General features: G+C 39.2%; 2 protein-coding genes across 6 annotated transcripts; one reads left to right on the top strand and one right to left on the bottom strand.

The window, feature by feature from the left end:
* Window positions 1-1,492: 1,492 nt before the first annotated feature.
* Window positions 1,493-13,180, top strand: LOC121257476 (calcium-dependent protein kinase 26). Of its 5 annotated transcripts, none has more exons than XM_041158484.1 (9): window positions 1,493-1,636; window positions 1,938-2,770; window positions 3,140-3,283; window positions 3,362-3,514; window positions 9,432-9,547; window positions 9,812-9,979; window positions 11,453-11,677; window positions 12,275-12,422; window positions 12,882-13,180. In XM_041158484.1, exons 2-8 carry the CDS (start codon window positions 2,011-2,013, stop codon window positions 12,395-12,397), a joined length of 1,689 nt encoding a protein of 562 aa, XP_041014418.1. In that variant the 5' UTR covers window positions 1,493-1,636; window positions 1,938-2,010; the 3' UTR covers window positions 12,398-12,422; window positions 12,882-13,180. The 5 variants fall into 5 exon arrangements, with proteins under 5 accessions (XP_041014418.1, XP_041014419.1, XP_041014417.1 ...); XM_041158485.1 differs by having other exon boundaries at window positions 1,494-1,636; window positions 1,954-2,770; XM_041158483.1 differs by lacking the exon at window positions 1,493-1,636 and adding an exon at window positions 1,644-1,678 and having other exon boundaries at window positions 12,852-13,180.
* A 1,471-nt stretch (window positions 13,181-14,651) lies between these two features.
* Window positions 14,652-15,828, bottom strand: LOC121257475. The gene has a single exon (XM_041158480.1). It carries the CDS (start codon window positions 15,645-15,647, stop codon window positions 15,162-15,164), a length of 486 nt encoding a protein of 161 aa, XP_041014414.1. The 5' UTR covers window positions 15,648-15,828; the 3' UTR covers window positions 14,652-15,161.
* Between the last annotated feature and the right edge of the window lie 131 nt (window positions 15,829-15,959).

Raw genomic sequence — 15,959 nt, 5'->3', positions numbered from 1 at the left:
TATTACGGTACAATTAAATTTTGTTTTAAGACAAGGATTAGTTGTGTTACATGCGTTAACGAAACAATAAAACCAGGCAATTGGGTTGTGCAAACGTATGCATCAATCTGGTTTGCGTCAGAGCATGCCAAATATAATTTTAAGTTGAAAGTTATGCCAATCTTTTAAAAAAAAAAACGAATTTCAGGTGTGCTCATTTTTGCAGGAGGAATTTTATGCATCGATCACTATTTATTATTATATCTTATAACTATATTTTTTTCATAGAATGAGGAGTTTTTTTATGAATAGTGATAAACATACAACATTTTATATAACATATTATAAAATAAGAATATTTTTGTAAAATAATATTAGTTTTATAAGGTATTTTATAAAAATACTCCTCTTTTTAAAATATTGTTGTATAAAGTATTGTATAAAATATTATGTGTTTATTATTTTTCTTTTTTTATAAGATGTAAAGTATGAGATAGTAAATAATAACTGATGAGAATAATTTTTTTTATAAAGAGATTGTGCAAAATTTAAGTTCATAATCAAGAAGAAGAAAGAGTACTTACATGAATCTGGATTGTGAAAACAACGTATTGTTTTTGGATAATGCTAGCGTGTCGCCCAACTTTGATTTCGGGGCATGCCCACTAGCACAAATATTCATTTTTATTTATTTATTTATTTTAAATATTTTTAAAAAATAAAAAAATATACTAATAAATTAAAAATCACTTCTTTAATTATTAAAAAAAAAATTAAAAAAAAATTTAAATATATGAGGGCTTGAAATGAGCTGATGCATACTAGCATTTATCATTGTTCGAAAAAAATGCATCGGTAAAAGTTTAACTTTTGTAACCCTACTTCGCCTGATATAAATGGATTTTCAATGGTGGCGGTGGCCGGGGTGGGATCAAAGTTCAAAATAAAGTAAACGCACCATGTTTGATGTTTCCCAGTGGCCAGAATCATATTTTAGATAAATAAAAAAAGTTTCAGACTTTTGTCTTTTTGATGAAGTAAAAGAGCCATTTTGAATCTTGATAAGTAAATAAAGGAAAGGCGTGAAAGCTGTCAGCCATGATGGTCGCCTCCAATACGCTGAACGGACGACCATTCGATGTATCGAAATTGTCCATGGCAAACTGGAAGTTTGTGTTCCATAAATGGCAAAAACTTGAGGAAGAAATTTCAAGGGCCATAAAACAAGAGACTCCTAAATTTAGCAGCAAGGTTTCGACATCACCTTTAGCCGCGCGTGGCCTTTACCCAACAATCGACGGCAATGCTAACCTCTATATCCATCGGCCAGTCAAATCGTATTAAGACGAAATATAATACGATAATTTTTTTTATAATTGTTTGTCTTTTAGAGGATGAAAAAGCATTCTTAGGAATAAAGGAAAAGGAAAAGAAACTGGAAGAGAGAGAGAGTGGGAAAGATAGCTGTTCACGATGCGCTCCGATGTTTCTCAGCAGCACCATCCTTACATAACGACAAAAACCGAAATAAAATAAAAGTAAACGGAGGAGAAGGAGGAGAAGAGATGTTTAAAATGGAAGGGTCACGCCATTAAACATCTCCGACTTTAAGCTCGTTGCTTTTATTCCCCTATCTTCTGTCATTTCCCACCAACTGGTAATAGCTCCAGCTCTCTCTCTCTCTCCCCTTGTATTTACCGTATGATTCTCTTTTTCCTACTCGTATTAAATATTTATTCTCTGATATATCCATTTCTTCTGTAGTTTGTGATTTCTTGTTTCAAAATTTGATCTTTGGATATTTGATTAGCACTTAGCAGACTATTCCTATGGGTCTCTTTGTTTTGACAGATGAGTTTTCCTGGGAAACCATAGATTTTGGGTTTTTTTTTTCACTGAGATTTCAAATTTGTTCGTTTTGTTGAGGATTTGGGACTGATAGTCTTTAATTTTATCAGTGAATAAATCAATGAGGGATTACTGGATGAGGAAAAGGCAGTGAAGTTGGTGTGGGTGAATTGTGGTTGTTTCATGGGCAATACATGCCGTGGATCTTTCAAGGCGAAATTTTTTCAGGGCTACGGCCAGCCCGACGAACGTTCCACTTCCAAGCACAGCACCCCTTCTGACCACTCCGTTTCCGAACACTCTCCTTCCAGCTTGAAAACCCAGCAGCTCATTGCCCAAGAGTTCTCCAAAGAGAACCCCAAAAACAACAACTTGCCTGCTATTAGTTCCACCAAGAAAGAAGCCATCATGAAGCGCGGCATTGATAATCAAGCTTATTATGTGTTGGGTCATAAGACTGCAAACATTCGTGATCTTTACAATTTGGGTCGTAAATTAGGACAGGGACAATTCGGGACTACTTATTTTTGCACTGAAATCGCCACTGGTATGGAGTATGCGTGTAAGTCAATCTCGAAGAGGAAGTTGATATCTAAGGAGGATGTGGACGATGTCAGGAGGGAGATACAGATAATGCACCATTTGTCAGGTCACAAGAATATCGTGTCCATCAAGGGTGCTTATGAAGATCCCTTGTATGTGCATATTGTGATGGAGCTTTGTGGTGGTGGTGAGTTGTTTGATCGGATCATCCAAAGGGGACATTACACTGAGAGGAAAGCTGCTGAATTGACAAAGATCATTGTAGGTGTTGTTGAGGCTTGTCACTCACTTGGGGTTATGCATAGAGATCTAAAACCCGAGAACTTCCTGTTGGTTAACAGGGATGATGATTTCTCTCTCAAAGCCATTGACTTTGGACTCTCTGTTTTCTTCAAACCAGGTAACTTAACAAGTGCCTGTGCTTTTTCTCTCTCCTTAATTTGTATGTTTCAGATTATCTGTTGGCAAATTAACGTGCTGAAGCACCTGAATTTTTTCCTTTGTCATTACTTTACGCATTTGTTTGGCCCTATAATTGTACCCCAAATGCAATGGAGCATTTATATGTTTTAAAGTTATGAATTTATTGTGTGCATGTCCAAATGATATGTGAACTTAATGGGAGATGCTTTTTATAAGAATTAACTTGCAATTTACTTTTGTGAAGTTAATGATGCTGCTGCCTTTGGACAATGATTGAAGAGCTAAAATGCATTTCATGAGGCGTTTACAGGAGATGTTAATCTTTATAAATGGCTTGCTATTTCAGGCCAAATTTTCACTGATGTGGTTGGAAGCCCATATTATGTCGCTCCTGAGGTACTCCTCAAGCATTATGGGCCAGAAGCAGATGTATGGACAGCGGGGGTCATACTGTATATATTACTAAGTGGTGTGCCGCCATTTTGGGCTGGTATGTGTGTTTATACACTATTAAAGTGGGCGAAAGTTTCTATATGCATTACTGAAAGTTTATCTGTTGGTGATACAGAAACACAGCAGGGAATATTTGATGCGGTGTTGAAGGGACATATTGACTTCGAATCAGACCCGTGGCCCCTAATATCTGGCAGTGCAAAAGACCTAATCCAAAAAATGCTGTGTTCTCAACCTTCAGCACGATTGACTGCTCATGAAGTTTTATGTATGTTTAACCTTTCCGCCCTTCATTTTGTTTATGATCTTTACAGAATTATTTGGGCTCTGATGTAGATGGAATTAATAAAACAGCCTTTCAGTTGATGTTTGTTCTCTATGCTACTGTTACTGAATGCAATACAGCTAGACATTACCATCAGCATGCAGAACCTGCATAAGCTGTTTAGGCACTACCAGTTGGGTTTTTCCAGTGTTAATGCAAACTTTTAGACTTTCTAAAGTAGGTTTTTTAGGTTGATCTACTTTGCAATTAATGTTTAGAGACTTATAAATAAATGCTACCTTGTCTTTTCCTCTTCAGCAACTGTTTATTGAATGAACAGTCTATGTTGAATTAGCTATAGAGTATATCAAGTATATGCGATATATCTTTTCCTTCGTGAGGGGATTAGTGTATCACTGAAACATTAGGGTTGTATTGTTTGTGGGTTGGTTTAGATGGGGTTGTGTAATAAGGTGTTCATTGACCAGAAGCTTTTTGAGTTCAGAAAGGAGAACGCAAGGTGGTGGAGGATTATAGAAAGTAGTCGTCGTGTAGTGAAATATATTTTAGTGGATTGGGAAACTCTGGGTTGGCTGGGTTCTATGGTGAAGGAATGTGCAGGAACACTGGGTCCTCATGAGTTTTTGCGAACTCGTAGGAAAGGAGACAGTGTTAATAGTGAGGAAGGGACGTAATCTCAATGGTAGCTTCATCTCCCTCTCAGAATTTGGTCGCAAAAAGAGGAGAGGTTTGCTTGTGATTCCGGAAGGGAGGAAGGGGGAGGGGTGGAGGAGATTTGGAGATACTTTAATGGAGATCTGTTCACCCTCTGTTTCGAACACATCCCAGGCAGTTTTTGCAAAGAAGAATAGAGGAGAGGGAGGTGCTCCATCGGCATGGGCAGGAGGAGCAAGGTCGTACAGTGAGGTGCTGAAGAAGGTACCGCCTCGTGCTGTGAGAGACGTGGTGCCAGGCGCAATCAGTTCTGAGGATATGCAGAGGTATGGTGGAGAAGACAACAGACTGTTGGGGTTAAATGAGGAAAGTGTCTTTGAGGATGTTAGTTGGCTTGGAAGAGAAAGTGGGCATCGTGTTAGATGAAATCAGTTACTTGAAATGCTGCGTTAAGGGCAAGGTTGAGCTGAAGGAAATTGTGGGCCGTAAGGGTGGGCCTTGTCGTATGGGTCAGGCCTGGAGAGCAGTGACAACAGATGGGTCGGGAAAGGATATCGGGTCCGAGATATCGGATCAAGGATTGCGACATGCTTCTGTGGCGCTGATAAGAACATTACCGGCAACCCTACCGGCACAGAAAGTGTCGATGACCTCCGTCAACCACCCTGGTGAGCCGGTAAAGGTGCTCCGACGGGACGCTTTAGAGGAGGGGGAGATTTTGGTGGAGCCGATAGCGCTGGAGAGTTCGAGAATTGCTTCAGCGTCCTCGTCACTAGGGATGTTGGTGGAGAATGGGCATTCTGAGTCTTGCATGGTGGTCGAAAGCTCTGAGGCTGTGCAGGAGCAGTCTGTTTCGCGGGAAAGTGGGATTCCATCTGGGGGTGAGGCTGTGCAGGTGCAGGTAGATTATCCGTGTGGTTCCCCATCAATGGAGTTGAATATTCTTGGTGGGATATTTTCTGGGGATGACAGTCTTCTTAATAATATGGTTTCAAGTGGTGAAACAAATAATTTGGGTGTTTCGGATCTGATTCTGATTCCCAATAACAGTGTTGGGGAGGAGGGGGCTCTTACTCCTCTGTGTACACTCCCTCCCAGTTTAGAGTATGGGAGTAGTTCGTCGAATTGGATTTTCAAAAAGGTAGAGGAGTTACAAAATATTTTTGGGGTCTCTTTCGGAGGTTATGAGGAACAATTTATGGCACTTCTTGTGGCTATTGAAGCTAGTCGTTTGAAATCAGCTACAAAACAAGACAGGGAACTTAAACGTTTAACATGCTCCATCAATTATGATGTTAAGAATGGGAGTAGCGGAAGAGTTAGACCGAAAGGGAGGGGAAAGTTAAGTTTTAATGAAACCTAAAATTGTTTCATGGAATGTACGGGGTCTCAATGATAGCAATAAACGTCTTCGTATCAAAGCTTTATTGAGGTCGTGGAAGGGTGATGTGATATGTTTGCAAGAAACAAAGTTGGGTTTTATTGATAGAAGATTTGTGCGTAGTATTTGGGGATGTTCGTATGTGGGTTGGTCCTATTTGGCCTCTTAGGGAGCATCAGGTGGAGTGTTATTGATGTGGGATAAAAGGGTGGTTGAGGCGATTGAGGAGTGTGTTGGTGAGTTTTCGGTTTCGGTGTTATTCAAAAATGTGAGCGATGGGTGGGATTGGGCTTTTGCAAGGTCCTATGGTCCCAATATGGATAGAGATAGGCGACGGTTGTGGGAGGAGTTGGCGGGAATACACTCTTTATGGGATGTGCCGTGGTGTATGAGGGGTGACTTTAATATTACCCGTTTTTCTAGTGAACGATCGGGGTATCATCGGCATTCTTTGGCCATGGCGGAATTATCTGAGTTCATCTTTGATATGGACCTTATGGATCTTCCCTTGGTGGGTGGTGAGTATACATGGTCTAACGGTCGTGCCTGGTCGAAATTGGATAGATTCCTTGTCTCGCCGTTATGGGAAGCCCACTATCCAGAAGTAAGTCAGAAAAGGTTAGCTCGAGTCAGTTCATACCATTTTCCCATTCTCTTAGATTGTGAGGGCATTCACGGGGGTTGCCGGTATTTCAAGTTTGAGAATATGTGGCTTAAAGTGAACGGGTTTGTAGAGATGGTGAGTACTTGGTGGGCATCGTACCAGTTTAGTGGCACCCCGAGTTTCATTCTTGCAGGTAAGCTGAAGGCTCTAAAACAAGATCTGAAGAAGTGGAACTTGGAAGTTTTTGGTCACATTGACAATCAGCAGTCCACTTTGTTGGAAGAATTGCAGGAGTTAGAGGGTAAGGAATTATTGGGAGGGGCCTCTGAGGAGGAGTTATTGAGGAAAGCCTCGGTTGTGGCAGAGTTGGAAAGGGTTTTGCTGTCAGAGGAGACGTCATGGCGTCAAAAATCCAGAGCTCTTTGGTTGAAAGAGGGTGATAGGTGTACGAAGTTCTTTCACAAAATGGCTATCCTCATCGTCGTAACAATGCAATCGAGTCGCTACATTCAGGTACTTAGGTTCTATCCTCTCCCGCTGAACTAGAAAGTCATATTGCACATTATTATGAGACTCTTCTTACCAAATCGGTAACTTGGAGGCCGAAGCTTGATGACTTGCCGTTTGAGGCAATTGATCTGCAACTTGTGAGTGTCTTGGAGAGACCTTTTGCTGAAGATGAGATTTTCAAGGTCATCTCTGGGATGGCTAAGGACAAAGCGCCGGGTCCGGATGGTTTCTCAATGGGTTTCTTCCAAACTTGTTGGGATGTGGTGAAAGGTGATGTCTTGCGGGTGTTCAATGAATTTCATGCTTTTTAAAAGTTTGAAAAATCACTTAATGCGACTTTTATTGCGCTCATTCCCAAGAAAAATGGGGCTTCGAGTATTGAGGATTTTCGTCCAATAAGTTTAGTTAGTAGTGTCTATAAGATTATTTCAAAAGTTCTTGCTAATCGGCTTAGTCCAGTGTTGGAAAGTATTATTTCCAAGCCTCAAAATGCTTTTATTCGAGGGAGACATATACTTGATTCGGTGCTCATTGCAAATGAGAGTTTAGATGCTAGATTGCGGGAGGGAAGTCCAGGTATTCTTTGCAAGCTAGACATGGAGAACGCTTATGATCATGTGAATTGGGAATTCCTTTTGTATTTGCTTAAGAGGTGTGGTTTTGGAGATAGGTAGATTTCTTGGATGCGACATTGTATTTCAACGGCCCGTTTTTTAGTGCTAGTTAATGGCACTCCTGCTGGTTTTTTTGATAGCTCGAGGGGTTTGCGACAAGGTGATCCATTATCTCTTCTTCTTTTTGTCATAGTTATAGAGGCATTGAGTAGGATGGTGCAGGCTATTGTGGGTGGGGGTTTTTTATCTGGTTTTCAGGTGGGAAATGGCTCTGGTAGCCCTTGTACCATTTCACATCTCCTTTTTGCAGATGACACTCTGCTTTTTTGTGAAGCGGATAGGAGTCAGTCCAAACTTTACATGCTTTATTACTTTGTTTTAAAGCAGTGTCAGGGCTTAAGGTGAACCTTGGCAAGTCTGAGATGGTCCCGGTGGATGTGGTTCCTAATATACGCAGTCTAGCAAGTCTTTTGGATTGCAATGTGTCCTCTTTCCCAATGAAATATTTGGGCCTTCCGCTAGGTGCAACTTTCAAGAGTAGAGCAATATGGGATGGGGTGGTAGAGAAGATAGAGAAAAGGTTGGCTGGATGGAAAATGGTGTATTTATCGAAAAGGGGTCGTCTCATTCTTATTAAGAGCACCCTCATTAATCTTCCTACTTATTTTTTCTCTCTCTTTCCTATGCCTGCAGGGGTGGTGAATAGGATTGAGAAACTCTTTAAGGCTTTTTTATGGGGAGGTATAGGGGAGGAGAAGAAATTTCATTTGGTTAATTGGAAGACAGTATGTGCCCCAGTTGTGAATGGGGGGTTGGGTGTTTGTAATTTGAGAAGTTTTAATAAAGCATTATTGGGGAAATGGCTTTGGAGATATCATTTGGAAGAGGGATCTTTGTGGAAGGAAATGATGCTAGATATGGTGTTGCTTGGGGTGGTTGGTGTTCCAAAGAAGTGGAGGGAGGCATGGAGTGGGGCTATGGAAGTTTATAAGGAAGGGGTGGACAAGTTTTGTAAATCATATCCATTTTGTTGCAGGTGAGGGCAACCGAATCAATTTTTGGCGGGACATGTGGTGTGGAGACCATGCATTAGAAAGAGTGTTTCCAGTGTTATATCATATTGCAGTTAATAAGGAGGCTTCAATGGCAGATGTGAGGTTAGCAGCTCATGGTTCGCATCAATGGAATATTCTGTTTAATAGGGATATTCATGATTGGGAATTATCTATGGTTTCAGACTTTTTCAGCTTGCTACACTCCTTAGGGACTACTATGGCACAGCATGATAGCTTGAAATGGAGGTTTCAGGATCAAAAGAAATGCACAGTAAATGCGTATTATAAAATCTTGATAACACAGGATCACACCTCATTCCCTTGGAGGAACATTTGGAGGTCTAAAGTGCTCTCTAGAGTTGCTTTCTTTGTTTGGAATGCCGCCCTTGGGAAGATCTTGACCACGGACAACTTGAGGAAGAGAGGATGTGTTGTGTTGGATTGGTGTTATATGTGTAAAAAGAGTGGAGAATCGGTAGATCATCTTTTACTGCATTGTGACGTAGCGAGAGGGTTGTGGGATGAGATTTTTCGAAGGGTTGGTGTGGCTTGGGTAATGCCTATGAGAGTGGTGGATTTGATGGATTGTTGGAGAAAATTGCAGGGCAGTCATCAAGTGGCAGCAGTTTGGAGAATGATTCCGTTGTGTATCATGTGGTGTATTTGGATGGAAAGGAATGCACGCTGTTTTGAAGACAAGGAACGAACAATGGTGGAGCTGAAGAATTTTTTTCTTCATACTTTATTGCTTTGGTTTTCAGCTATTGTATTAAATGGGGATGATATTCATGAATTCTTATCCTTAGTTCATCGCTCTTAGAATGTATTTAGGTGTTCTATTGTATACTTCCTGTGTACTTGGTACATGTCTATTTCATTCACATCAATAAAGTTTATCTCTTACTTATCAAAAAAAAAAAAGATAGGTCTAGTGATTAATATGGTTCTTTCACAAGATTTGTGCTAGTTTTGGGAAATGAGAATAAAAAAAAAAGATCATTTGTTTCTTATTGAATTTATTTGTTATTTGAACTAATTTCAAGATGAAATTGAGATTTATCTTTACCAATCATTTGTTTAGGCCATCCGTGGATATGTGAAAATGGAGTTGCTCCTGATAGAGCACTGGATCCAGCTGTACTGTCTCGTCTCAAGCAGTTCTCTGCAATGAATAAGTTAAAGAAGTTGGCCTTACGGGTAAGTACAGGTTCATGGAACAGGAATAAAAAAGATATATTATAGATATGTATATATACAGAGTGAGGGAGGGAGGGGGAGAGAGAGAGAGAGAGGGTATTAGGAGTTTGAATAAAATTTTAGATTCAGCGTTGCACTCTGTATCGGGTTGGCTGTTTATTTGAGAAGCATACTGATGTTTGATGACTTTTGGCATGCCCCTTACGAACATCGAGCCTACTCTTCATATCGATGGAACTTCTAATCTCTGTTTTGTGCTGTCAGGTAATAGCTGAAAGCCTGTCTGAGGAGGAGATTGCTGGTTTGAGAGAAATGTTTCAGGCAATGGATACTGATAACAGTGGTTCGATTACATTCGATGAACTGAAAGCTGGTTTGCGAAAATATGGCTCTACTTTGAAGGATACAGAGATACGTGATCTAATGGAAGCGGTAAGGCATTTGTTTTGTAGCTAATACCTGATTTTCTGGTGGGGGTGCGTTTATTGTTTTATTTCATATTTCACTATCACCTAGTTTCTTTTCTTTTTCTTCTTCTTCGTTCTCATGAAGCTGCTCTTGTTCTGCTTATCTGCTCTGTTCTCATCGTAACAGGAATGCATGTTTGTTATTGCTTCGTTTGGGTATTGGAATCCACGTTAATTCTGTGTGTTGGGTGATTAAAATTTATTGCTTGTATTGAAGAACATAAGCTGGTGATCTCATGTCAAATGAATATTTCGGAGATTTATGTTTGGGTAATTTATATCCTGATTCCTGAAAGTCCCATTTTTTTTTTTTTTTTTTAAAGAAGCCCCAAATTTTATTTAATAATCTCACTAAGGCAGAGGAAAGCCATCAATACAACCAGAGATATATTAGTGCCTAATATAGGGAAGACCCCATTTATCCGCAAGTACAAGGCCATGAAAACGTCTCACTCCAAAATTCTCATCCTGAAAATCTATACTCATACCCTTAGCCCCTTCTTTCGCCAAAAAATCAGCTACCATGTTAGCTGCTCTATAAATATGACGAACTCGGACATTTATGAAAGTCCGATTTCATAAGCATTATGCAGTTGTGCTTTCAGATGAAACTCAGGTAGTATTTGTCACGTTCTACCATAATGTGGTTGGTGTTTTTCCGAAGGTGGAGTGTGTAAAGCACATACCACTTCTAAGGAGTTGGCGATGTGCTTTACACATAACCATCTGAAAGTACACGAAGCTGGGGATTTTTCGCTACTTTTTTATTTATGCACTCTTATATGTCTTTTGTATCCTTGTCAATATTATATATGAAGGTTTTGTCAAAGAAACTTTGAGTGGAAAAGCAGAGGATTTTTTTTTATTTCATTTGTAAGATGCATGTTTGAATATGGACCCGCCATTAGTGCAAAGTTTCTTGCTTTTGAAGAAATGTGTTGTCACTTAGTGCCTCCTTTTAATTGGGAATTTACGTACTTAGAAACCAATTATGTTCGCAGTTGCAGAGCTTTTTGGAATTTTAGTTATCACATCTCTCCTTTCTTTATCATAATAGAAAAACGGTGGACATGGGAAGGATTATTGTCATTTATGATACAGGAATCCCTTTGTTAATCATAATGGGAAATAGTAAGTGTAGGAAGGAAGAATTTATTTCACTGTACAGCCCTCATCTTTTCCATTCAATATATGTAAGAGAAATATTTACAAGAAGACAAGGATATCCTGGGGAAGTGAACTGGTAGGGACATCTCATCAAGACTTGAAGGAGGGTACAATATAGCTTAGCATTCTTTAATACCCTTAATCACTTCCTTTGAATTATCTTTGAAGTTCAGCGTGGAGTGACATTGCACTATTGTATTGTTATGCTTGTAATGTGTTATTTCATGGGTTCAATATGTTCCATTTACTGAGCTATTTTATCTCTGTGCAGGCTGATGTGGACAACAGTGGGACTATTGACTATGGGGAATTTATAGCAGCAACAGTTCATCTTAACAAACTAGAACGTGAGGAACATCTTGTTGCAGCATTTCAATACTTTGATAAGGATGGAAGCGGTTATATTACAGTTGACGAGCTGCAGCAAGCTTGGGAAGAACATAACATGACTGATGTATTTCTTGAAGATATAATTAGAGAAGTTGACCAAGATAATGTAAGTCATCTTTATTTTGTTCCTCTTAAGCAGAGAAGCTGAAGTCGGTAAACAATCATGCATTCTAATATAATAATCTCTATATGAGTTTGATTCTTGAAATCTAAGTTTTAAATTTCCTGCCATTGCTTGTGAATCTGTATTATTTTTTTGAAGTCCAAGTATTCATCTGAATGACACGAATCTCGATACTTGCATTTAAGCAATTGAATCTCTCTTTCTCTCTCTCTCTCTCTCCCCACACGCACACTCATACACCACTCTTTTTACAATTGTGCATTAAATAATGGGAGATTATGGGTTAGCTTCCATCTGCATTCTCCCTTCGTAATTCTATATATAAAGAACTTTTGAAGGTTGGGTCTAAGAATCTGCTCTCTAAGTATATATTGCTCAACTAAATTGGGATATAAATTTGACGCAAAATGTGGGGGTTTGGCAAGCAGATTTCCCTTGATTACTGTTCTTTTTATTTAAACAATGCTTACCCCCCTTATCTTCTCTCCTATTTGTTTGTTTTATTTTGTCTTTTTTTCCCTGGCTTTACTATTTCTTTGTTGAGCAATTTCTGATGTGCTGCTGTTTGTATTTTTTTAGGATGGAAGGATCGATTATGGTGAATTTGTTGCTATGATGCAAAAGGGGAATGCAGGAATTGGAAGACGAACTATGAGAAACAGTCTGAATTTGAGCATGAGAGATGGACCTAATGTTCATTAGCTCCCAACAAGCTTATTATGTGCAGGTACTTTCAGCTTTGTGTATCTGAGCCACCCCCCTTTTCCAGTTCTTTCCAAATACCATGAAACTTGGTGGGTCGTTCAGCTGTTAGGGCAACATCTTGTGCTTAGTTGAGCTTTAAAGGCAAAATAAAATCATGCATAGGGTCTTATATTCCAGTGGACAATCAATATCCATTTTCAGCCGAAACATCATCGAATGACAACTGTTATAATTAGTCAAGTCTGTCAATAAGTGGGAAAGGTTCAAACTAGCTTCCCATTTGGATAATCAAATGATTTGGACTGGTTTCAGTTGACAGATTACTTTGCTAAAAATGAAATTAGAAATATTAGAAAGCCGGATTAATCCATGTAACTTGCAATTCTTTTGCCCACAATTCAGTTAATTATGTCTTATGTATGGAACGTTTTAACCTGTTTTAAATCTGTAGTCCTATTTTGATGGCATGGCACATTGGCAGGTTGTACAGCAAGGCAGAAGACAATAAGTGATGAAGCTTTTGAGAAATAATTTTGATTCCTCCCCACTTCCAAACCATTTTGGTGTTGGAGGTTCTAGGTTGAGGCATTTATTGAGGGATGCTGTATGACTCAAAAAAGAAATATTTTTAAGCGTTGTAGACCTAGTTGTGAAGTGTTACATCTTTTCATGTTGCTGAATTGCTTGGTGCTCTTTTTCATTTGGGGGTTTCTGTTTGTATTTGAAAGAAAAGGGATTTGATCCACGGATAATGTGTCTCTTTACTTCAGGCTTTGCTTCGATTCTGAGTATGTAAAGTTCAAAAGTCGAAAAGATAAGTTGTGGATCGATGTGAATGTATCTGGGATGCCATAAATGGTCCACTTCCATAATTGACTACTGTGGAAGTGATTGTTAAAGCTACACATTTAGGTTTTGAATGTTGAGTTGAATTGAATTCTTTATAAATAGTAGTGAGTTGAGATGGTGAAGTGAGTTTTATGGGGTTCACCTAAGATGAGTGTAGATGTATTTGAATATTAAGATGAGTTTAGATTTATTTATAGAAAGTTAAAAAAAGTTGTAGGTCCTGCGTGTACAGAGGTGTTGAGTTGAAAAAAATTGTGAATCTCAAGTGTAAAGAAGTTTTGAGTTGAAATGAGTTTAATGATTTGAAAGTTGGATATTTGGATGTTAGACTCAGCTTAAAATTAGATTGGTCTCAATTCTGTCCAAGTTACAAACGAGGCCTTAGAAAATAGGAAAATGCGGTTGCTACTCATTGAGTTTGATGACGATGGAAGAAGTCCTATCCCCTTCAAACAAGAATAAAGAGAAGAGCAGTATAATCTCCACCATACCCCTCACCAACGTAACTACAGTTTTTTGCAGATTTGTCTGTCGGTGAGGAAATGGTAAACATGTGCATCTAGCCTCTGGTCAAAGTGGGCCTAATCATTTTCTATCTTTTGTTGTTTGGAAAAGAATAGTGATTAATGATTAATCAACTGGATTTGGGCACCACCGACAGTCTTCTCTGATATACAATCACTTTAGAAAGAAATTGAGGCCAATCAGTCTCCTCTGGCTCTGGATCCAAGTTGTCAGACAGAACACCTAGCTACGACACAACTACTATATGGGCAGTGGCTTGTTGGTGTTGTCTGGACTGGAAAATAAAGGATATTTCTCATATTTTGGTCAAGTTGGGAAGGTCCCAACTCAAATGATACTTCAATTAGGCGTCTACATACAAGATAAGAAAACAAAAAAAAAAATCTATTTACAAGTCTATATTTTTTCACACCAAACAAGCTCTTGAAGTGGATTCCACATCGATACAAATGTATTGATGCTTTAACTTTTTTATGATACAATAAATTCATGACAAGGAATGTCTTGCAAGTGGCAAAAATTACAATTATTGATTGTTAAAGAGAATTTATCATCGTTTTAAAAAATGTAAAACAATGACAGATGATTGAATAGTTCATCATGTCAAACCTTGCTGGCAATGATTGGTAATTGGTAGGGAATCGTGGAACTGGCACATGTCACCGACGGACAGTGCAAGCAATGAAGTTAGAATGCAGTAGGCCAAAACAAACAAACAAACAAAACAAAACAAAAACAAATGCGGTCGACCTGCGATTTGCTTGATTGGAAAAGGGGAAGAAAGAAAGGGAAAGAAACAAAACTTAGAAAGCCTCAAGTCAAGGTGCTGCTGCTTTCATTTCATTATATGGAAACAGAGACTGAATACTAATATCACTTGGAGGAAAGAACAGCTTATTATATTAATAAACATCGCATTGCACAATGGAGGAGTAAGTCTTGTACAAGGAAACCTTCAAAATTAAGCAATCACTACTTGAACAATAGGAACAATATTGACTAACAACAAACGAGCAAATCCTGCATGCAATTCCCCTTTTTGAGCACCGCAAATCAGTGGCTTGAAACTTATGGACATGAAAAAAATGATGACATTGACGCCAGAGGCAGGCACACAGTATGCAGGGTAATTTTACCAAAAAACGAATTTGGCAATCAACAGACACTCCTAAACTGCCTTCCAAACAATCCCACGTAGTAGCATAATGTTCTGTCTAATCAGAACCCAGTAATCTTACGGATAAACACTAACAAGGGAAGAAAAGGGTACAAAAATTATAATAGCAAAAAGCCAAACAGAATTCCAGTCTTGATCTGAGTCTGAACCTTTATACCATCAAAGGTTTTAGCAACTTTAACACCCCCATTTCATGCTGACCAACCTTTCTCAGCCTTGGTTTCTCAAGATTCCATCTTCGAAATTCTTGGAGTAGTTGTAGGAATCGTACCTGTAGGTTTGAGGAAGACCCACACGTTCAGAACCCACAAGTCTTCTGATCTCAAACCTGACCTTGTAAACAACATGTCTCCAGCTACCTTTGCTATGAGAACCAAGCATCTTGGATTCTTCCTCGTTCATCTCCAGATCCTCTGCAAAAATGGGCTTCCTCGAGAGAATCCAAGACCAGCCCCAGTCCCACCATTTCCTTACAGAACTGCCAGCAGATTCTCCCATGGATGACAGAGACTTCGACCTGCGGAATGCCCATGAGGTTGCAGGGGAAGCAATGGGTTGGATCTTGAGGGAGAGGGAGGAGAGCCTTCTGCGTAGGCCATGTTCTTTGGAGTCCACTTTTGAGACAGGGAGTGCTTGGTTTGTGGGCATGTTGGGTATAAAGCTTCGATCTTGAAGGCTCTGTATCATGGTCCTCATGATGTAGCCTAAGAAGAAGAAAAACAGAACAAGGAAGAGAATGAAATAAAATGTGGGTTGTTGTTGTTGTTGTTGTTTTCGGCTGTAGCAGTGGAGGTGGGCTGTCAATGTCCAGAGGATGAGTATAGAGAGGGAGAAAGAAAAAGAAGGTGAAATGTAGCGTTCATAAGTTCTATCACAGGCTGTTTTATTCCCTTTTTTATTTTTCCCAGTAAAAACCAATGATTTTTTCAACTGTTGAGGGCATTACAAATTTCCAGGGGGTTGAATATCTTCAGTTCCACGGCTCAATTTATAAAGAGAAAGACAGCT

The sequence above is a fragment of the Juglans microcarpa x Juglans regia genome, chromosome 3S, assembly GCF_004785595.1.
Source record: "Juglans microcarpa x Juglans regia isolate MS1-56 chromosome 3S, Jm3101_v1.0, whole genome shotgun sequence".
Taxonomy (NCBI): domain Eukaryota; kingdom Viridiplantae; phylum Streptophyta; class Magnoliopsida; order Fagales; family Juglandaceae; genus Juglans; species Juglans microcarpa x Juglans regia.
Note: the sequence above shows the minus strand (reverse complement) of the source record. Positions and strands in the feature narration are given on the sequence as shown.

Coding starts and splice junctions, on each gene's coding strand:
- LOC121257476 (XM_041158484.1), top strand. CDS start 2,011: ATGGGCAATACATGCCGTGGATCTTTCAAGGCGAAATTTTTTCAGGGC. Junction 9,548..9,811: donor TAAAGAAGTTGGCCTTACGG/GTAAGTACAGGT, acceptor TTGTGCTGTCAG/GTAATAGCTGAAAGCCTGTC. Junction 9,980..11,452: donor TACGTGATCTAATGGAAGCG/GTAAGGCATTTG, acceptor ATCTCTGTGCAG/GCTGATGTGGACAACAGTGG.
- LOC121257475 (XM_041158480.1), bottom strand. CDS start 15,647: ATGAGGACCATGATACAGAGCCTTCAAGATCGAAGCTTTATACCCAAC.